Source organism: Podarcis muralis, chromosome 9, assembly GCF_964188315.1.
Source record: "Podarcis muralis chromosome 9, rPodMur119.hap1.1, whole genome shotgun sequence".
Classification (NCBI taxonomy): Eukaryota; Metazoa; Chordata; class Lepidosauria; order Squamata; family Lacertidae; genus Podarcis; species Podarcis muralis.
Genome location: NC_135663.1, coordinates 24584303 through 24607989, shown reverse-complemented (window position 1 = coordinate 24607989; position 23687 = coordinate 24584303). Strand labels below are relative to the sequence as shown.

General features: G+C 40.2%; 1 protein-coding gene across 1 annotated transcript in view; it reads left to right on the top strand.

Moving 5' to 3' along the window:
- The window catches only part of COL25A1 (collagen type XXV alpha 1 chain), a 297431-nt gene that overhangs the window by 163999 nt on the left and 109745 nt on the right, over window positions 1-23687 (top strand). The window contains exon 5 of the mRNA XM_028743095.2: window positions 9910-9927. Within this exon, the coding sequence (XP_028598928.2) occupies window positions 9910-9927 (18 nt within the window). The remainder of the gene's footprint in view (window positions 1-9909; window positions 9928-23687) is intronic.

Here is a 23687-nt window from a genome sequence, read left to right as displayed (position 1 = left end):
CACTTATACTCATTCCAGCAGAAGCAGCAGCGAGTTTCATTACTAGAAAGGATTTAGCATGTAGAGTAACTCCTCTATGAAAGGGAAGGCAGCAGGGAGAAGCTTAGCAAGAACACATTAGCCTACCTACCTGAATTCCAAATTTCCTGTAACAAAGAAATCTCATCAGACTACTGGGGAATCGCATAAAAGCACCCAATATAAAGCGACTATTGCTAAACATATAATTAACTTAGGTAGGAAGAAGAAATGGAGATCATTTATTTTTAATGGGTTTCATGACGAACAGCAGCAGAGTGAATCATGAACCAGCAGAGGAAAGGTTATAAGAAACATGTTCCATCTTTCATCTTACCTGAATCTAAACTGAATAATTTGCAAGTGCTGTTTAACACAGAAAAGCTTTTAAAATTGGCATTTTAATATTAACCTCTTATTAATATTAACCTCTCTTATAAATACAAATCTCTATGTGGCTTTCTTTTATCCACTGATATATTTTCCATTCAGTGAATAAAACTGGTTTTGCTCAAGTGCTCAAGAGTTGTCACAGTACGATGTACAAATGATTTGCAGATTGAGATAATTCTTGTAGCTAGACTCCTTAAGCATTTACCCTAAAATAGACCTGTTGAATTGAGTAAAGTAAACGATTTCTTTCCTGGCAAGAAGAGGACTATTTATTGTATTTGTGAGAAAATAAGCGAGATGGTACAAGTATGATAACCAATTACAGTGGTACCTCAGATTACATACGCTTCAGGTGACACACGCTTCAGGTTACAGACTCTGCTAACCCAGAAATATTACCTCGGGTTAAGAACTTTGCTTCAGGATGAGAACAGAAATCACGCCATGGCAGAGGCAGGAGGCCCCATTAGCTAAAGTGGTGCTTCAGGTTAAGAACAGTTTCAGGTTAAGAACGGACACCCAGAACAAATTAAGTTCTTAAACCGAGGTACCACTGTTTATGGAAAGATAGCATTCCCATATATATATTTTCCTTCAGTGCTTCTGCCATAAATTGAAAAGGCAAACATACAATGGCCTCCCCCCCCCCCCATAAAAGCTTCACCTGTTGAATTTTTGCCTTTTCATGCAAAGGGCTGTAGGATGATTTCAGTTCATTATGCAGTTGGGAGCAAAGCTCCTCATTCCACATCTGCCACAACATGTTCAGAAACATAGACATGTGGATCAGATCACATGTCTACAAATCTTCCCATAGGAAATAAACAACTATCTGACTTTTAGAAGACATCTGAAGGCAGCCCTGTTTGGGGAAGTTTTTAATGCTTGATGTTTTATTGTGTTTTTAATATTCTGTTGGAAGCTGCCCAGAGTGGCTGGGAAGGCCCAGCCAGATGGGTGGGGTATAAGTAATAAATTATTACTATTATTCCCAGAGGACGGTTCATCACCAACCTACATTTGCATAAGGTAGCCCAATGAATTCTTGGGTTCTTTCCTTATTTTAAACAACAAGCCCTAGCTGCCTGCAGTGGCTAGAAAGCATGGCACTTGCCATACTTTAAAAAACTTTTGACTAAAAAACCCCTGGAAATGGTGGTACGTTATGATGTGCCGCCCCTTCCTGAGTGTATGGACAAAAGGAAGCCCTCTGACATCTCTTCTTCAAAGCAATTTTAATAATAATAATAATAATAATAATAATAATAATAATAATAATTCTACCCCGTGGCTTCCAACAAAATATTAAAATACAATAATTCATCAACCATTAAAAACTTGCCTAAACAGCGCTGCCTTCAGATGTCTTCTAAAAGTCAGATAGTTGTTTATTTCTTTGACATCTGATGGGAGAGCCTTTTAAAAAAATTGTTTAAACCATTTCCCTCCCCACCCTGTTAAAAAAGTAAATAAATATCCAGATCAACTTGCAAGGCTTCTTGTGAGCAAGAGACAGGGACAAGATCAATACTGTAATTTTTTTGTACATTTACTAGGGAGATCACAAATGGTGGTTCTTGCAGGTGAAAGGTTGCAGGTTCCTCAGGCACAGTTTGTTTTCTATCCTGTCTGTTCCATACATGGTTGTCCATGCACCCAAAATTATTCAGGAGGAGAAAGCAGGTGAACAAACTCACAGATATGTGGAAAATAAATATACAAGATAAGGAGGTGATGGAGACAGCTGAAGAAAGGTCACTTTGATTGACATTGTAGTCCTTTACATCTTCTATTCAGAACTTACTCCCAGGATAATGGGTATAGGATTGTACTGTAAAATGTTTTATTCTGCTGTGGACCAAACTTGTTAAGCTTACTGCTGGCTGAGAGAGTCCTAGAGGAGGCATTTTAAAGGATTTATCTCTCTATCCATTTGCACAACATACCTCACCACAGAGGTGAGGATTAGCTAGCAAATATTTATATAGCACTCTGTGGAAATAAGTCTTCTTTCCAGCCAAGAATCCCTCAGACACCCTCCTTTTCTGCCTGCACAATTGTCCACAGTGATAAACAGCCCAGTTCTAAATACATTCACAGTCATGTTTGAATACAGTGGAATGTACTTCATAGTAAATATGCTTCAAATGGCAGCCAATGTTTAATTATTGCATTAGTGTATATGGGACAGATTCCCAAAATCCCCCAGGGGTTTGATTTTCAAGTGTTCAACATCCAAATTTAGAGACATGTTTTCAAAAGAATACAGCCTCGATTCAAGGTCAGATTTTTCAAAAGTGCTTGGAGCACAGTAGCTTCCTTTGTGTCACCCCTGGGCAGATTGTCAGAAATGTTTTGCGAGCCTGGGAGCTCTTTTGAATTCTAGCCCCAATTGTGGGTGCAAGTCTGTGAATGTAATTATCTGAGGGTGTTAACGAAACATCAGCCCAAAGAAAAGGCCATTATTGTGCTGTTATGTATGAATATATGTATGGGGCTGACTTACGTTAAGGACATATAAATAAGCAGATAGAACTGAGAACTCATTTGAATAAACTTAAAACACATTGCTTTCATTTATAGAAAAAGCTTAAATGTTAATACCGAAGGGAAGTTGTTTTTCCATGCGGCATGTCCTTAAGGTTCTGTGGAACCCAAATCATACTGCATAAACAGCTTCCATCTGTTAACTCCAGACTATTTCTTCCAGCTGTGAAATTTGATCACTTCATCTGCTTTATGATGGACTAAGACAATCTGCAGCAATATTTAAAAAGTTGACATTAAAGCTTTTCTTTCTTTCTTTTTTACAAAAACAACAACCAACCAAAACATTTTCCCTGCGTTTGTGAAGCCCCTTTGAATGTCAATTTCCATTACTATTGATTTAATCTCTGTAAATACTGTAATTTCTGATTTTCTTAAAGCACAAAACCCTGCTCCCCCATTCCAAAAGCCAGAGAGACCATTCTGAGCTAAAAGTCTTGACCCTGTAAAAATAAATAAGCCAATCTTATTCTGAAAGTTAGTATATTCAGAAGACAGTACATGATGTAAAACATCATTCTGGAATCCATATTGGTGAATTTGTCGAAATCTAAAGAGATCGCCACAATAAATGTTGGTACATGGGAAATCAAGATGCTCAAATATTTACAAAAAGACTATTTAGGAAAGGGAAGTTTAGGAGAAAGAGAACTTAAACTGACTATTATTGATCCCTCTCCAATTCATAACATAAATAAGTTTAGTTACCTCACCCTTGAATTGCATCCAACCTCCGAGAGACAAGTATTTACACTCAAGATATGTTTTTGAAGCTATAGTTGTGGTAGCAGCCTAATAGTACACAGTTCACCTCATTTAGCTACCTAGTTGTTCAGAAGGAAAAATAAAAGCCAGATGCATTATTTCATATATTGTGTTCCAAAATAACATTTCTGGCTTGCAAGTCTAGCTTTCACAAACTCCTCCTTGTCGAGCACCAACAACTGCCTGGTGACTTTCCAACATCCTGTTCTGATTAATACCTTTCTATATCTGCTTCCCCTGCTGTTGCTTTCTCTCAGCTTTGCTGACTGAGATGTCCTAAGGGCATTGCACCTCACTGCCGACAATCAGCGAAAAATAGCCTAAACTTTTCCACAAGTTTGCATTTACCCTGACATCAGCATTCATTTGATTTAACAATTTTATGTCCTTTTGGCTTCTGATTATCCTAGGGTCCAATTGGTTTGGATGGAAAGCTGGTAGGTGACTCCTATTCCCCCCCCCCCAAAAAAAACCTACTGAGCCTTTCAATGTACTTTACTTTTTTCTTCCTATCTTGAATCACTTATGAAGCTTGCATATTTTTGTCAACTTACAATTTACTATTTGTAGTCAAAATTACGGAACTTTTATCAAATTGACTTGCTTTTAGTACCTCTGTCTTTTCCTTTTTATATAACCAAATTCACTTGAGAATAGCCATTCAAAAGAGTTTTATGGTTTATAAGGGGGTTGCTGTTTTTGTTTTAGATATTAACTTGTGTTTATAGTTTATGGAGGGGTTATTGTTTCAATGTTTTTGTTTTAACTATTTACTTGTCTTTTATCCTGTGAACTGCTCAGAGATGGAGGGTGGTATATAAATCTAACAAATAAAATAAACATAAATAAATAATTTTAATTTTTTATTATTACTGTATGTTAAATTGAAACACCACCTTTTATTCAAAATGCAGTTCATAATAGAAAGATACCAGTAAACAGGCTTCGGTATATTACTGCTCCCTGGCCTTGGGTCCTAAATCTTTGGAAACCAGTGGCACTTCAGATGTTGTTAAACTGTACCGTAATTCCCACCACCTCTGATCATTGCCTGGGCTGCAGGTTTCATATAACATCTGGAGGGCCAAAGTTTTCCCATCTCTGCTACAGCCCCCTAACTTGGAATTATCCATTATTATCCATTACCCACAACCTCAAATAGTCAATTACATGGCAAATTATTGTATTTGTTTCCTATAGGTGCTATATGATATAGGAACTGGAATTTTATATATATTCAGTTAGTCAAAGGCTTTCTTCCTCAAGGAATTAAATATTCAGCCACGTGTTAAAAGTCCAGTAAATGGCGTTATTCAGTGCCAGAATGTTTGTGGAACTGGGTCCTTCTGTGTAAAATTTATTATATCAGTAAAAGGCAAAATAATTACTGAAGCTCTAGAAGTGATTTTCCCTTATTTGGTTGATTTTTTTTTTTGTTATTCACCATGTGATGGGAATCAATGAAAATTTATGGAGCCTGGTGTGCCGGGGGGGGGGGGACACTTTCTAAAGAACACTTCAGAGTACTGACACCAAAGGTGCATTTAATGTTCTCCTCCATTAATCAGATTGCAATCCTATTTTCAAACCTTCATCCTTTGAGTTATGGGTAAATGGGTTGCTATAGTCCACAAAAGTTGCAATATTAATAACTTAGAATATTGCCTGTCAGATAGCTGCAGCCCTCTTAGTGGATGCCATGAGTACTGCTCAGACTTGCAATGCTAGATGTACCAGGGTAAACTGGATATTCACCACATTTCTAACATGAAATACTGCTTCTTGATACCTCCCACTTCTGTGTGGATGATGACATTTTGGCTATGTAGCGCATCAGGAATTGAGAGAATGATGATATGCCTGGATTCCTAGAATGTTTCCCATTTGACAACTTACCAGAAGATCAAATCTTTTTATTAGTAGAAGACTAACAGAGGAAAATAATTATTTGATCTTATGATTTGTATTCCAGGAACAGGAAATATGTCCAGTACTGTAGTGTCCACTTACAATAAGTCTGTTATGCTATTTTTAATAAAATGACTGCACATTTTTTGCAGCTATGTGCCACGTATAGCAGTATTGACTTGAAAATATCTTACCATATTCCATGTATTCTGAACCGAAGAAAGGGTTTTCCATATCCAAACTGGCCATGGGATGCTCTCTGCTCTCTGTTCATTGCAACTGTTTCATAGTGTTGCATGCCACCCCAATCTCTGAGTGTCCTAGACACTTAACCAGTGTTTCCTTTTGGAATGAGGCCCAACAGAGACTGTTGTGTCTTTATGATATATGGCTTATTCACACAAATATACAACCTGAGCCTGCAGTGGAGGGGTTCACAGCATCAGTACCCCAAAGGGGTCTTGCTTCTTCCATAGCTTTTTCAAACATTGCTCTGACTCCCTCTCACTTCCAAGCTCACGACTTTTTCTTCTCCCTTCTAGCTCACATAACTCAACTTTCAACTCTGGCCTTCTCTCTTTCCAAGAGACATACAGGAGGCCCACCCATTTGCCCTGTGGCACAGAGCCACTCCCTTTGTCACCTTAACAAACCATACTTAGCGGGCCATTACCAGGCTTGCCTAGCTATTCCAGCAATTGAATCCATGCTGGATCCAGGAATTAGAAAGGTGGGGGTAGGCATTAGAAGAGTCTTGTCTTGCAGCCTACTCCCCCTTTAAACTTATAACAATATCTATATTCTGGTCTCAGCAAAATGCCTTCTGAGCTCTTACAAAATTCTCTCTCCCTCCCTCCCTCCCTCCCTCCCATAGCTGTCAACTTACAGATTTGAAAATAAGGGACTAGCAGCCTTGAAAATAAGGGACGAGCAGCCAAAATAAGGGACCTGCAGCCTCACCTGTTCCAGGCACTCCAGTCTTCCTGTCCTCCTGCAGTCTGGTCAAACTCATGCTGCTAGCTTTGAGAACAGTGTCCAACCAACTTTGTAACCAGAGGTTCAACTGAATAGAATCTGAATCACATGCACCACAAGGCCTATGCAGCCTCAACTTTGCACTGCAAAGTTTGCAGCAGCACGTGCAACAAAATGGCGTCCAGCATTCAAAAAAACCCTTCAGCTTGCATTAACTAGCCACACACAAGGCATGCAAGCTCCACTCCCCATTCTTAGACTTCTTATTGGGTGAGCAACACAGCCAAGCAACACAGTTGGAGCCTCCTTCCTCCCTGGCCGGCAGGGAGAGGAGCTGCTTCCTTTGAAATTTAAGGGACATCATTTAAGGGACATTTAAGGGACATCCATCAATAAGGGACAGCAGCGGGACATGGTGCTGGAATAAGGGACTGTCCCTTCAAATAAGGGACACTTGACAGCTATGCTCCCTCCCTCCCTCCCACCTTTCCTAATAGAAACATTTGCCAGTATATATTTTAATAATCTATGGTGTGGAAATCCAGGCATCTATTTGTAGCACTGGGCATATATAATTTCTCTCTTGGCTAGGGTTGCAATGTGTATGTTTTTGAGGGATGTCATGGTGCAATAAAGTATAGAGCAGTATGCTTTTATGTAATTCTTTGGCCTGAGAAAATTAATAGAACATATATGAAAGTAATGAAAATTAACTATCAGGTTTTTTTAAATGATCTAAAATTGTGTGTTTCTACCTGCGTGTGTGCATGCAAGAGAGACCCCTCTTCCATCTCCTTTTCTGTCTCTTAAGCAATGGAAATGTCTTAAAACAGAACGTTGCACTTTGCTAAATTTGGATTTTACTGTCACCTATTAAATAATATAGCAACCATATAATGAGCTGTAAAAGAAAAAGGGCTACTATTTCATGCAACTATAGAATTTAAACTTCTGCATCTTTGTGTCTGCCTAATTCATCTTACTTGGCAAAGCTGCCATTTTGTCCTGGTGAGGCACTACAAGTCCGAGACCAGAAGCCGGTTTTTGTCCCTGTCTCACAGTTATCAAAATGTTTGGCCAGCAGTTGTGATTCTGTGCAAGACAGTAAAAATCCAGCAGGACTTTCAGAAGTCAGATTTAGTTTAAATAAATTTCAATTGGTAAATGAAATTGGACTCCCAGTAAGAATTAAGGCTGCAACAATTCATGAATTAAAACAATACCCACAGTAGTGGGAATTCGGTTTGATAAAGTAGTCCATTGTTGGTGGTCCTGTAGTTACACAATAAATTTATGGAGGCAAATTCAGAAAGCAAAAAATAATATTTTGGAAGACTGGGGTTAGAAACCATAGTATTATTGGTAACAATATTGATAGTGATTAAAAGGGGCTTTGTTCCATATGACCGTAGATAAGTGAGGCAGCCCTGCAGGCAGCAAAGGGGTAGAGGGCATACAGAGCTATTTGACCCATGCAGATCATATTTTACTCCCTAAGCTAGCCCTCAGGTGCCATGGAAGACTACATCCCATTACCAGTTGTTGGTTTTTGTACATGGGATGGTGGAGGCTGCCATCTCGTTGCCTCAGGCAGCAAAAATGTCTTGGAACAGCCCTGATTAAAACAGCCAGATTTAATTTATGTCAGATATTGGAGGACTCAGCAAATACCTAAATTAAGAGAATGGTATGTAGAATTAAGGGATACAGCTGTCTTAAGTAAACTAACATGAGCATTATGGATGAAATAGGGAGTGTGTAATGAAAGTATGTTTGAAATGGAAAGGGCTGCTTTATACAAGAATGCGAGACCAAATTACGTAGTAGGGTATCTGATTCAACTGTTATAGATATTTTTCCATTTTTTGTGTGTGTGTGTAACATAATACACAGTTTCTTTTATTGTAAGTTCCTTTAAAAAAAGTTTAATAATTCTAGTGCAGTTCGAAAGCATGTCCAAGTGCAAGTAGATAAATAGGTACCGCTCTGGCGGGAAGGCAAACGGCATTTCCATGCACTGCTCTGGTTTGTTGTGGGGGAGGAAGGGAAAGGAGATTGTGAGCCGCTTTGAGACTCCTTAAAAGGTAAAGGGACCCCTGACCATTAGGTCCAGTCGTGACCGACTCTGGGGTTGCGGCGCTCATCTCGCTTTATTGGCCGAGGGAGCCGAGGGAACAAAGTTCTCAAGCAGGGAAAGTCTGCAATGCAGAACACTGAAATGTATCCTCATTATAGGCCTTGAATGCAAACAGGCATGTATGTATAAATACATACAGAAACAGTATGGAGTCATTTGAGGATGGGTTGACATTCTATGAGCAGTTTTGCAAGTTTTAAATATTGTGGTGTCCTATGGGTACAATTGAAGAGGTAGCGGGGCTGTTTAAAAATCTAGCAGAGTTAGCTTTATGCTTTGGGGTGGGAAGGGAGATCTGCTGGCTGAACCACTGACAAATCCATTGCTCTGCCGTTTCACCATTGGCAGGCCAAGTGATGGAGTACAGCTTTTTATTTCTCTCTCTCTCTGTGACTTCTCATTGAAGGTGCCTTCACTTGACTTTCAAGAACCCCCACTCTTTCTCCTTGCACATACGGCACAAAAAAAGCTCTCCCCGTTTGGCACAGTCCATTCTCCCACTTGACACTCAGTAAAGCATTTTCAGTGGGGAGGCTGCTGTATGGTGGAGAAAAGCAGGGAAGTCAGCTTTCACCAGTTTCATTATTCACACTTAATTCTGGATCCAACCCTGTATTTATCAGATTCTTCATTTAGGGCCTCCTCTCAAGCAGTCGTACCAAAATCCATTATTAGCTAGTGACCCTACCTCAGGAGTATTGTGGTTTAAGGATTGTAGCATGCATGCAGTGGGAATCACAAGTACTGTAGTTGGAAATGGCTGTTTTTCTTCCAACTTTGTCTGTTGGACACATTAATTTTACATAAGTCATTAGCAGCCCATTTTGAAAATAAAATTGCGCAGCTTCTTCATCTCACATTATACACCAAATTTGCTTCTGGCTTGCACCTAACTAACTAGACGCTGTAAGAACTTAAGAAGCTTCTTAAATGAAATTCCTTCTTCAAATAATTCTGTCACTCCCATTCTGGATCTGTTACTTTTAACTAATTCGCTAATTGGCATTCTAACCAAGTGTCTTTAGGCTATGAGCTTTCAGCTGTGGAGTTTTTGTATTTATAGAGGCTGCATTTCACCTGGTGCTCAATGACTTGTGGGCCTGGGGGGAGGGATGGGGAAGAAACCAAGTTTAGACCTTTTCTAACTCCTTTCCTTTCCTTTGCAGGGTCAACCTGGTCCTCAAGTAAGTGTTAATCTTAAATTATTATGCATACTAGCAGAACTTACAGCAAAATGTAGCAGTGCATATTGTTCCTGTTGAGTATGCCAGACAGCTGTGCCTTCTTTCATGATGTTCCTTCCCATTCTGCTCACCTCTGGCCTCCAGCAGACACTGTGGCCTCTAAGTATGCTCAGTATTCCCTATTTGGGTCAAAGGCCGCTTTGTGGGAGATGGATCTTTTTGTGGTGGGGGGTGGGTTTCCTTGCAAGTTTCCTCTCCTCTTGCTTCTCAGTAACCCTGCATTGGCTACAAAGTTGCAGTAAGTCAGCCCCTGAGTTTGCTATTAGCTTATTACTTGTAATTTTAGTCTCATCGCCATCATCTTCCTTTATTGCAATAGCTATGGACCACATGGAACAAAAGTGATATTGCAAGTTTGGTCTGGTTAGTTTAAAATTGCTATCATTACACAATACAGTAGGCCACATATATTTCCCAGAAGAAACAACTGGGGGCCCCCATATGCTTGAGTTCTATCAGCTGTTTGACCAGATGGTGCTTTTAACAATGTATTACTAAATAAAGCAGGTCTCTTAACTATGGCTTGGAACTTTGTCGCAGAACTTTGAAGTTAGATAAAATATCTTAACAAATGTGTTGCGGGAGCTGGTTTGCATTAACTGCTTATTAATCACATGCTAATAATGCTGCTGTAATCCAGGAAGCCTTCAGTTACTTAGGATAACATTGGCCACTTTGATTAATTATATGCAAGCCCGGGACTGATGTCTGCTTTGTTTAAGAATAGCCCAACTTGGAGCATAATTAAATAAATGTGAATTCATCCAAAAAGAGAGAGAACGTCCTGGGTCAGACATGTAAAAGAAAAGCACTGGGGAATAAATTGTATGGAAGTTACAGGGCAGGGGAGGGGGGTGTTGAGGGGTTACCAGAAGGAGAATGGAGGAGTAGCAGGCAGTGATCAAAACCACATCAGGCTTTTGTTAAAATAAAACTGAAGTTCTCGTATGAGGTTTGACTCACGTTAACAACTTTCTTGAATCATGGCTTTGGCTAGCAGAGTTTCCTTCACCAGCTAATAAATTTTGAGAACTGTAGCCACATTCAAGCACTTAGCGGGACTTGTGCATTCCATTGGGTTCAGTAATGTTGTGTGGCTCACATAGAGGGCAAATGTTAGTCCACTATGATGACATAGTGGAGGCGCTTGAGTTCAGGTTTTTAATTATTACCATCTAAACACTTGTATGATTTTCTTTGAGAAAGGATATTTATTTGTTAACTATCAATGCCTACTTTGGGTTTTTCTTTTCTTTAAAACAAACAAATAAAAGGAGCATGTTGGTTCTTTCACACAATGGGAGTTCTCTAACCTTAACAGAAGTATTATAATGAACATAGGAATCCACGCAATGGGGTGAGATCCCATTGCCCTGTCCCAGCTTCTGCCAACCTAGCAGTTCGAAAGCACGCCAGTGCAAATAGATACATAGATAGGCACCGCTGTGGCGGGAAGGTCAACAGCATTTCCGTGCGCTCTGTCTTCTGTCACAGCATTCCGTTGCACCAGAAATGGTTTAGTCATGCTGGCCACATGACCTGGAAAGTTGTCTTTGGAGAAACGCTGGCTTCCTCAGCCTGGAGCAAGACGAGTACCACACCCCATAGTTGCCTTTGACTGGACTTAGCTGTCAGGGATCCTTTACCTTTAGCTTTTTCCTATGCTAGTAACACAACCATTCCAATGCCAGTGGAAATTCTCCTCCTCCTCCTCCTCCTCCTCCTCCTCCTCCTCCTCCTCCTCCTCCTCCTCTTCTTCTTCTTCTTCTTCTTCTTCTTCTTCTTCTTCTTCTTCTTTGTAGACTGCCCTTCAGTTGAAGATCACAAGACAGTTCACAATGTAAAAATTCACAATGAGAACACAAAATACATAATAAAACAAAAGCAAAGCAGCAACCCCCTTCCATAAGCACATTTAAAAGACCATATAAATGTTCCCTGCATCTGTTCTGGATGGTGTGGCTGGTCTACATCAAAATATAGGAGTTTGTCACATCTGCTAATCAGTTTCATATCTCATGCAATTGATGTCATGCATTGATTGTAGTTTAAGTGTGCTCACCATATCCTACAAGGGAGCATATATTTATCCAGCTTTTAAAAGGGGCTAGGGTAACTGAGTTCTCTTCTTCCTGTGTCTCAGTGTGTATGTCTCTATGTCTCTTTCCCTCTCTCCCTCTGCCCCTAGTTGTATCCAAAAGGAATATTATGATATAGGACTGCAGAAATACCCTCAATCCCACATTCAGCCTTACAGAGAGCAAATTAAGTGTTTGTAAGGCTATGGAGAATGCCTGAAGAAATACCTGTCTAGTGGCTCCAGGTATTTAAGGGGTGGGAGTAGGAACCAAAATCCAGTGACAGGAATAAAAATAATAAATGCACAATAATTGTGCATTGATTGTAGTTCTGGACCGCAACCTTCCTTCCTTCTTCCCTGATGTACTGTGTGAGATAGACCAACTGATACAAGACAAATTCGTGTGCTAATATTTGTTGAAAACAGGGCAACAGGATGGTAGAGCAGAAACTTAATTCTTCCATTGACAATTGTTTCTTTCCTAGTCTTGTTTTTATGGAGTGTTTCCTATATCTGTTCAACACATATAGAGAATGAAATTTGAACATGTAAAGGAAACTTCAGTGTCCATTTTCATCTTTAATCTTTTTTGTTACACTGTTTCCCTGACAACTGTCCCTTTAAAGCAAAGCAACTTTACAATAAATAATTAAAACCATTGAATTGTAGTTCTGGATTTAGGCTTTTGTTTAGTTTTTCACTATTTTGGTACAATAAAATGGTATATATATTTCAAACTATAATATTTTCCATGAAATCTCCTGTTTCTGTTAAACTGCTGGCAGTGAAAAAGCAAAACAGTACTGTGGAATTTTTGCCAAAGTCTTTAAATGATATGGTTTTTTTGTTTCTTGAAAAGGATTAGGTTTCTCTGTACGTACCTTCTCCACCCCCTAGCCCTTCATTTTTATGCTGAGGATACATTGTGAATGAATGGCATTTGAGCTTATTTAATGCAAATGCTTTATCTAAAAATTGTGTCAAAAAGCTTTAAGAATTTCCTTGTCCAGTATTTGAAATCACCCAATTTACCTCATCAAAACAGTTTCTGTACTAATTCACACAGCCATTGTTATTTATGTGTTTTTATATACCACCTTGCCTATGCTAGTTAGCAGATGTAATGAAATAATATACATTAAAAGAAGAAAAAATATGCAACAATAGAACAAAACATTAGCAATAATAAATAGCAGTTTGCCACAGTGAAAACTTTGTACAGCAAAATTCCCTCCATTCATGAACATAATTCAACTCAATAAAGCAGAGGTGTAAGGAATTAAAATTTTGAACACTTGACAACAGCGGAAACAGATAGATGATAGATAGATAGATGATCGATAGATAGATGATAGATAGATAGATGATAGATAGATAGATAGATAGATAGATGATAGATAGATAGATAGATAGATAGATAGATAGATAGATAGATGATAGATAGATAGATGATAGATAGATAGATGCAGTGGCGTAGCGTGGGGGGTGCAGGGGGGCCGGCCGCACCGGGCGCAACATCTAGGATTAGGGCAAATCCACAGGTTAGGGGGCGCAAATCCACGGGTTAGGGGGCGCAAATCCACGGGTTAGGGGGCGCAAATTACTTGCCTTGCCCCGGGTGCTGGCAACCCACGCTACACCACTGGATAGATGATAGATAGATAGATAGATGATAGATAGATAGATGATAGATAGATAGATGATAGATAGATGATAGATAGATAGATAGATAGATAGATAGATAGATAGATGATAGAACAATCTTATGCCATACCATTCACTTGCTGAACAGGATTTAATTGCACCCAGACCTTGTGTACCAGCAGAACTCAGCATTTCTGCTTGTGAAAGACCAAACCAAACACTAGTGCAGCAACGGCCTTTTGCCAGCACGAGGCTATTACAGTGCAGGGGATAAAAATGGTTATCATTGGGGTACAGAGGCAAAGGAGTAGCAGTTGTAGGGATCCTATGCTCCTAGCAATGGCCTATTTTTACACCTCTAAGAGAAGTTGCAAGTGAAAACACTCCTGTGGAATCAGATGGCTGCATCCCTTCCTTGCAACTCCTACCACAGTGGAGAATTCCAGTTAACTCAGGAGCCAATTCCACAGCACACTACCAGAAGTACCAAAGCTGCAGCCAGAGTCCACAGCTCCATTGCTCACATATTTCAAGATCTGTGACATGAGGGCACTCTGCCTTTATGTCTGTCCGGTATAACCTTGAGGAAGGAGCACTTTGCACAAACAGCCCGCCAACCAGTCACCAGGGAGAATAAAAAACAAAAGCCGGGCAGCTGAATAACACATCATCTCAGAATCCTTACAGGCTTCCTGCCACAGGACTTCTGACCTCAGCACCCACCAGGGATCTCAGCTGCACTTCTGCAAGGATAAAGCACTTCACAGAGGTAAGCAAGACAGGAAAAATTATCAGAAGGGGGAATCCATGCTTCAGTTTGTGACATCTACACCTCCTCTATCCCCAAACAAAGGAGATGCAGAGCAGAGTTACCAAACACATCAATGTGCAGTTCTGGAGAAAGTGTGCATTAACTATGCAGTCTTCTCTCACTGAACATGGTAAGCTATGCAGAAAACACAGTTTTCAATAATGGGGTCAACAACCTCCTGAATTCAAATAAGATTCCAGCATGTACCAGTGAAGGCAATGGGAAGCACAGTCAACTCAGTGAATGCAAAGCTCTCTGTTTTCTACTGTTGCCACTGCTGGCCAAAAACATGTTTGTCTTTGCAGAATTGGAGTCAAGGAACATGAAGGAAAAGAAATAGGCATCCATTGCCAAAACCATTATTTAATGGATGATTATTGTCTTGGTCAAATTGAGGTTGAGTTGAATGGTGTCGTGTCACTGATAGAAATCCTCTGTCAGCAGAATGAGGAGGGAATTCATTCTTGGCTATTTTCCCATGCCCTCTCCAATCTGCTGCAGAGGGTTTGGGAACCTCTTGGATAACATTTAGAAAGTGCAGGAGAGAGAGGGAATAGCTGAAAAAGCCTTCTCTTTCTGTTCTGCTGATGAAAGCTTTCTAATGGCTTCCACCCACTATCTCTCCCAGCTTATGAAACACCCATATAAAGGACTGCCAATGGAAAACTAGATTGCAATGTGTTGGAGCAGAAAGCCCTTAATCAACCTTCCTCAGCCTGGGGTCCTCCAGATAAAACTCCCATGAGCCCAAGCAGCATGGCCAATGGTCTGGAATGATCTAGTCCAACAACATCTGGAGGGTCACAGGTTGGCAGAGGCTGACCTGGATGATAGCACCCTCTCTCACTTCTTCATGCACCCCTCAATGAAAGTATTTTTGGTTTTTTGTGGGGGGGGGGTTGCAGCTGCTAGCCGTTACTCACTATTATTCCTATTTCTTCCTTATCCCTCTGCAGGTACTATTCAGTGTGAAGGCAAAGATACTCATCACCTCCATGCCTGCTCAGCAGCATTGGAGCCCAGTAGGAAGATGGTTTTCCCTCTCTGTTGGCCAGAACTTAGAATCATAGAATTGTAGAGTTGGAAGGGACCCCAAGGTTCATCTAGTTCAACAGTCTGCAATGCAGGAATCTCAGCTAAAGCATCCATGACAGATGGCCATCCAACCTCTGCTTAAAAACCTCCAATGAAGGAGAGTCCACAACCTCCCAAGGGAGACCGTTCCAATGCTGAACAGGTCTTACGGTCAGAAAGTTCTTTCTCCATAACTGATGCTGTTGAATAAAAGACCGACTGTTTCAGCTAAGCCTTTGTTCTCATGGTGATTAATGTCCATTTCTGCAGTTCAGGAAGGCTGAAACTTGGGAAGAGAGTTGTTGCTTCAGCAATGAACTAGGTCACACTGGGAGCTGGAGGCTCCACCTCTTCCTGGCTCTTGATAAGGCCTTGATCTGGACAGGTTCTTCCATGTGCTTCCTTCTCTTTCGGAGTAGTCTGACATTTATTATATTATTATTTGTTAAATTTCTATACTCCCCTTCATCCAGGAATCACAGGGTGGTTTGCAGTATAAAAGCACAAAAATACATATAGTAGTAATGAATAAAAATGCATGTAGCTGTTCACTTCAGCAGCTCAAATTCCTGCCTAGCTTACCATATTTTCTGCTTGTCTGAGAGCTGGCCAAGAACTCAGGCATCTGGTTTGGTGACCTCCAGTCCTGACACAGTAATGTCTGGATGCAACAGCCCTTCAGGGTTTTTGTTGGGCAGGGTTTTTGTGTGGAAATCCTCTCTTTAAGGCTGAAGTGCAACAAACAGCAATTCGGGTTTTCCAGTTTGCAGACTGCTCCAATTCTGTTTTAAGGAGAGGGTTTTCATGGGGACATCTCTGGAGCTTAAAACAAAAAAGAGCACTTGGACATGAAGCGTTTAACATGCAGGCTGTGCCTGGAATGCACAAAGGAAGGGGAAGTGTGGATAAGCCCTTAGTTTGCTTTTGCAAACATTTGTGGCAGATTGTATCATTTGGCATCATATAATGAAGCAGAATAATACATATTATACTCAAACCATTGTGGTAATAGACTTTAGGAGTTTCTTGCCACATAAATGGTATAATGTATATAAATATGTATGGAATGCCATGGGCTTCTGTACAGGACATTGGCATAATTTCTAGGGAAGGTTGAATCCCAGCATCTCACATTTATAAATTAAACCGTACTATATGGCATAGGTCCTTGAAATTCTCACAAGACTGTGGGATGTACTTAACTTTCCAATGGAAACCAACTAGGGTTTCAAAATGCTTAACTTTAGCTGGATTGCACCCAGCATTTGTAGATTTACATTTCACTTATATTGTGTTTGAGGCTGCAACACAAGTAGGTGATAAATTTGCAGGCTTGTGAGCTTATGAGGGTGGGTGGAAAGAAAGGAATGGCAGGTCCTCAAGAGTAATTTTAAAACCACATATTCCTTTGAAAAGTTCAAAATGTCATCATATTCTATAGGTGATATTTTGACAACCAAATACTTCAGACCAGCATCTCAATTATTGGTATTTCCAATGAAAACAAATTGTCGCATGGACATGGGAAGTGGGGTGGGGGTAGGGGAATCCTACGCTTTGGTTGCGTTTTATATTACCATCTCAGAAATTCTGTCTCTTGGGAAATATTTTACAATGCTATTGCTTCATATCAATATTTTACTGCTACTATTCGCCTCCAGACCAGTTATGACTTGGGGATGCAAACCATCACCTCTTTTACAATCAAATTTTATAGTGGTATTTGTGGATATTGCAAGAGGAAACCATTTCTGGTTTTTGGTTTTGTTTTTTTAAAAAACATTCTTAAAAGAATATAAAGTCATAGCAGAGTTCATAAGTGATATAAATGTTAACTTCAGGGAACAAAAATATTCTCTGAAGTAGGAAACTATACAAAGGGAAGTTGCTGCAGTTTGGTGCACAGGAGAACAATACATCCTGTTTGTCTTAATACACTAAAATGCAAAAAAATACAGTAGTGGAAAAGTATATTGCTTGCAGAAAGACTACAACCACAAGGCAGTGCTGAGTATAGTGTCATTTCTAGGATATTTTATTTTATTTGTATACCACCCTTCATCCGTCTTACCTAGTGCCATTGAGTAAATTCAGGGCAAATAAATGTTTCAAATCAGAGGAGATTTCTTGTGGCACTAGCATTATTTGGTGGTGCTAGTACATTAAGTAAAGATTTCCTATAGTCATAATCATATGGATACTGATGGCACTTTCCTGAGCATATGGAGAATGAATATCACCTGTTTAAAGCCCTCGTCAATAACTAATGACTTTTTTTTCTTAACTGAACAAGGGCCATGGTGCCAGCAACACTGGCTCTTTCCACCTGCTCCCTTAGGAGCCAGGATATCAGTGTGGGCATGAGCAGGCAAAAGTCTGAAATTCTGTTGCTGTGCATACTTTGAAGAGGAGGTTAAATTGAGCATTAAAGTCAAGCGATTTCTATCTTGGGATAAGTGAAAATAAGCTTAGAAACTTCTCTGTCACTAGTGTGATAGAACTTGATTGATCTCTTCTCAGTTAAACGAGTGTTGAAGTTGTTAAATCTTCATCTCTTTCTTTTTCATCCCCTTTCCAGTCCTTTCCAAATGCCCTTCTTGAAATGGTATGTGTATGAAATTAGCCTGATCTAATTCCTCTCTTTATGTACTGTTACAGATGTGCTCTCATCTCTCTCATCGCTTACTTACCCCTACCATTTTATCTTTGGTTGTTGTATCTGGATACAAAGAATAGATAATAGTAACTTTAATTATAGAACATTTATGAAGAACATCTGACCTGTGGACCATATGAGACCAGCGAGGGTTCCTTTTTTAAAAAAATAATAATAATTAAATTTTATTAAATACAAAAAAGAAATAGATACAAGTAACCAAATGCAAAAAAGAAAAAGATACAAATAACCAAAGGAAAGGAAAGAAAAAAGATAAAGAAGACAAAGTTTTTACATATACACATGCATATAGTTATTTACACATCTGTAAAACAATGTTCAAAAAAAGAAGAAAAAGGCATATAAGAAAAAGAAGAAAAGTTAAAAATGGAAAACCACAAACAACAATTTCGAATCTGTACTTGCATACAATTATGTATTTCCATCCTACAGATATCGATCTTGATTAAAATATTTTAAAAGACTATCACCGTTTACACCACATGTCTTTTATATTTCATTCACCATAACCTCTGTTCTTCATATCCTTCCTATAGGCTTCCTTGATATCTTGCTTTCTATTCTTTATACTACTCACAAGATTAATCTAAACACAGCCAAATTTTGGTAGTTGAGCCCTGGTTTTGTAAATATTCATTTAGACATTCCCACTGTTTCATGACCATAGTTTTGGGTTTCCTCCTTATTAAATCTGTCTATTTAGCTAATTCCAGATACTCACAAAGTTTTCCCAACCAGTCTCTTTTTGTTGGAATGTTATTTCCTTTCCAATGGCTGGCTATCAAAACTCTCTGTTGTTGCGTATAAAAATACGTCAGTTTTGTCCTTTGGGATATCTTTGTCCAAAATTCCTAATAGGTAGGCTTCTGCCCTCTTATTGTGTGAGGCCTTTATCAATTTTTTTATCTCTTCATGGATCATATCCCAGAATATTTTAATCTCTGGGCATGTCCACCACATATGGTGAGGGTTCCTAATTTAAACCGTGAAGTTGTTTCCTCCACTCACCTGATGTCATGTGATGTCAGGTATAGGACAGATGTAGCCATGGCTGCAGAGAAACAACTTTGAGCCGTAGATTGTGCTTCCAATTGCTCCATTGCCAGTATGGCTTCAATTCAGTACCATTTAGATTTGGTTGGTTCTTCACCTGCAGAACAGGTTATCCAGCCCTGGAATAGATGATCTGCTGAAAATTAAAACAGAATACTTGCTGGGCATTCTGGATACCAGCAAAAATCCCATAGACTCTATTTTGGAATTTCAGGGGAAAAAGCTGGAGGCAGTATTGGGCAGTGTACCCAGACTTCCTTTGCTTGGAATCATGGGCCAATGGAATTCCAGAATAATTTTGGCTACAGGTCTGTTAGTTGCTCATTGATCTAAATCTTCAAATAGCTTTGAGATATCCCAAGGATGCAAGTTTCTCTTAAGAATATGACAGCACTGCAAATGAGTGCTGTTATAGTAGACAAGTACAAGCTCTATCTGATAGTATCATTTAGCCCCAAAGCCCCATTCCTTACGAATATTAGTATTTTTGTATCATTGAAAATCACATAAGGCATTTTTCTTTTGGTGATTGCAATAGAAAGGAAGAAAGTAATTAGCTACAAGCATTGTGTAGTTTCAGTCCCAATTGACTGGGATCCTCCACGAGACCCGTCCAAAAAGCATTGCCCTCGTTCTCAATTGTCTCTGAATTATTTATGCTTGGTAATGTCTAGTCCAATCTGGTTGGCTTTGTAGTGTCTTTGCCATCCTATCTACAGTGTTGTCATCCTGTTCATTGTGTGATTCCTGGTTGGCTGGGATCTCCCAAGCAGCAGCAAAACATTCTGATAATTTATTCTCACAATTGAGGGTTTTCTCAGGAACCCATCAACCACCACTCCTTTCAGCATGGGCACTGAAAGAGGAGAGCCTTCAGTGCAAACTTTTTCTTAGTAAAGGTTCCTCATGATCTGACTTGTAGATGTTGAATAAACAGAACCTAGTCACCAGGAGCTTATCTTAAAATCAGCGAGAACAATGAGTTATTTAAAATAACAAGGGCTTATGTCTCAGTATAGGCAGGAAATAATAAGGGTTCAGCTTTGGAAAAAGCAATCAATAAATACATCTGGAAAATTGCACAGAATCTTAAAATTAAAAACTGTGGAAAGAAACCTGGAAAACATTTGTGCAGAGAAACATTGATAGCAGATAGAGGGACAGTAATATTTCAGTCTGGTAATGCAAAAGGATCCCACAATGGAGAAGGGAGCAATTATCATGCTGTATGGTACTCTCTTTCAACTCTACTTCAAGTTTTACTATCCATGTTCAGCTCTTAACATTTTGCATATGAGGAAAAACTGAGAGGCTGGCTCAGTGGCTGCAGTGTATCTTCATGCGATCCATATATTGTACTGGATCTCATGAACTTACAACACAGCAAGCTTACAGCTGCGTGAGGGGCTGTACGTGGAGGCAACCCAAGGCCATTACTATGAAAAAGCAGTGAGTTTGCACTCGTCCTTAGATTTTCTAATCAAAGGTTCATTCCATCTTCTTTTTTAAAGTTTCTTAATTACCTGGTGAATAAAGTTATGCAATCCAAATATTTGTATAGTTAACTTTAATACATTGTCTCTGCTTGATGAGCAATTACGTTCTCCAGTTTGTACGTGGACATAGATTTCTAGCTGAGACCTAACTGATGTTCAGTTGTATGACACTAAAATCTCTTTTGTTAATCATATTATGTTATGGTTATTAATTACAAAATTACAAATCACACACGAACACTCCCTCCCCTCCCTCCCTCCCCCCTCTCTTTTGGGGGGCCTTGAACAAGATTCAACTTGAGATTTGTCATTGTTATCATTCCTAGATCCTTAGATGTGTATTCACTTTCTTCTCCTTTCTAACATGTAATATTCAGTATTCCCATTTTACCAGTGCCATTTTTTCAATTTGTATCCTAACCTCGAAAGCTTTTGCAATTCCTCCTATGAACTATCTTCCAGTTCAATATTGACACCATCAGCTCCTTCATCCAAGACATTCGTTGAAATGCCATATTTCCATTAACATTGTTATGCACCCATTTTATTTTAGCTTTTTCCAGCCAATAATTCCATCTTCACCTCCATATGTAAGCCACAATATATCTCCCCTTGTCACCTCAGAACTGGTTTCTCTAGCAAAATTGGAAAGCTGGTTGCAAGTGAGCAACTTATTTATCTGTTCTTTGATCTAATGTTTGTTTCTTATTATTTTCCCAACTTTACAAAGATAAGAGGGTGTGTGTGTGTGTGTGTGTGTGTGTGTGTGTGTGTGTGTGTGTAAAAGTGATATAGTTTATTATATAGTTTATTGGTTGTTTTATAACAGCCTTAATCTCTTCTACCTTGAAACTTTGGAGTATGTAAAGGTACATTCTTTTGAAAACAGAAATATAAGATAATTGAGTTAACATCTGATTAAAGCAGTTAAAATGTCACTGATATCCAAGCTCTTTGGGAGCAATCCTGCTAGCAAAGTGCACCCATATGGAGTTTCCCCCTAGCTGCTAGTACAGCTCTTCCTTCCCTGCCAGGCTTCCTTTGAGTCAGGTTACATCACAGCCAGCATGTTCTACCCCAAAGTCCTTCCATGGATCCCACTGGGAACATCTTATCCTTTCTCAGGTTTCCTCCACCTTCTCTAAGGGCTAGCAATTGCTCATGAGTGCTTAAGAATCTTGAGCTGCTGGGTGCCATCAGGGGATGCAGATGGAAGCTTCTTAACCAAGCTCCTAAAAGTTAGAGGTCAAATAAAAAGGCACGATAGACCTTTGACATGGAGCAGTTCCATAGCTGTTGGGAAGTCACTGGGAATGCTGTCTACCCATTTTTGTGGCGTTTTTACTTTTTGAAATATGGCAACCCTACCCGAATGTGTTGTATGTGCCTTTGTTTGGTGCACAGTTGGTAGATACAAGAAGCTTCATCTAGAAATGACACATGGATGTAGGTGTCAGGGCAGGAGTCAGGCGCAGGCCAGTAAGCAAGAGGCAGACTTCCCAGTAAGTCTTGCCCCTATCAGTTGCCAAGACTGATGGCAGGTCCCCACCTTCAATCCCCTCTAAGGCTCATTCTCTGGGGGATGTTTTCCCAGCAGTTTCAAACTGCATATGGGCATCTCTAATCTCTGTTCTGCTCTATGCATCACTCTTTGTGTCCTTAGAGACAAGGGTAGAGAGGAGCTTGTCACATTAGGAGAGGCAGGCTCCCTGTATTATTCTCCTCCCTGTATTTCCCCTCTCCTCTGCTTCTGCCTTGGAGTCTGAATTGCTCTCTAGCACATGTTCTTTCTGCTCACTAAACCCTGCTGCCTCTGCCTCATCTGGTACCTCCCCCTTTCTCCTTCTGATCTCTCCCCTTTGTCCCACCACCAGTTTCCAGACTCTGAGCCTTCCTCCTCTGAGGTTTCCCTTGGGGATTCTCTGACTGCTGCCTCTCGGTGGCGTAGCGTGGGGGGTGCAGGGGGGCCGGCCGCACCGGGCGCAACATCTGGGGGGGGGGCGCTTGCACTCGCAGCTCTCTGCCCCTACCTGGCTCACTCACTCTCTCTCACTTTAATTACATCAGTATTTTCATAACAAACAATACATGTGCTTAGGGGGTAAGGGTTTCTTTAACTAATCTAGTGGAACAGACTCGAGTGCTAAAATCCACGGGTTAGGGGGCGCAAATTACTTGCCTTGCCCCGGGTGCTGACAACCCACGCTATGCCACTGCTGCCTCTCACCACTCCTCATCACCTAGTCAATCCCTGACAGTAGAAGAAGGCAAAATATATTTTATACTCTGCTTGAACCTTGCCTCTGTGCTGTGAATTTGAAGCCGGGAAGTGTATTTAACATGGAGGACCCTGTTTTGCATTTACACAATTGTAAACTCCCTTGTAGTTGAAACATTATTCCAGCATCTGTGTCCTGGCTCCCACCCAAACCATGCATATGGGGGCTCCTGAAAGTAAGAAAGAGATTATTATTCAGGCAAGTGCTGGTACAGGTGCGGCAGCTGACAAAGACCTCAGGAGTCACAATTCAAGAATTCAGGAGCAGGGAGAGGAGTTCAGAACTGGCCAGAAGCGACAAAGATGCAACAAGAAGTTTCCTGACCACCCTACTGAGATTTTCGTGGCCCACTCAGTTGCTAGACACTCCTGCCTTGTGGGAATGTGGAGGTTGCATGCATGTGCTTTGTCAAGGTGGGTGGGTCTGCAAAGGTGGCATCTGGTTCTAGGCAATGATACTCCTGTTCAGCCTCAACTGCCTCTTGCTCAGCCTTGCCTCCTCATCTGTTGAAAGCCCTCCCAGCCTCCAGTGAGGAACTCTGCTTTGCAGGAAGGGCAGGGGGCAGAGTCAGCACCCCTGCTCCCTC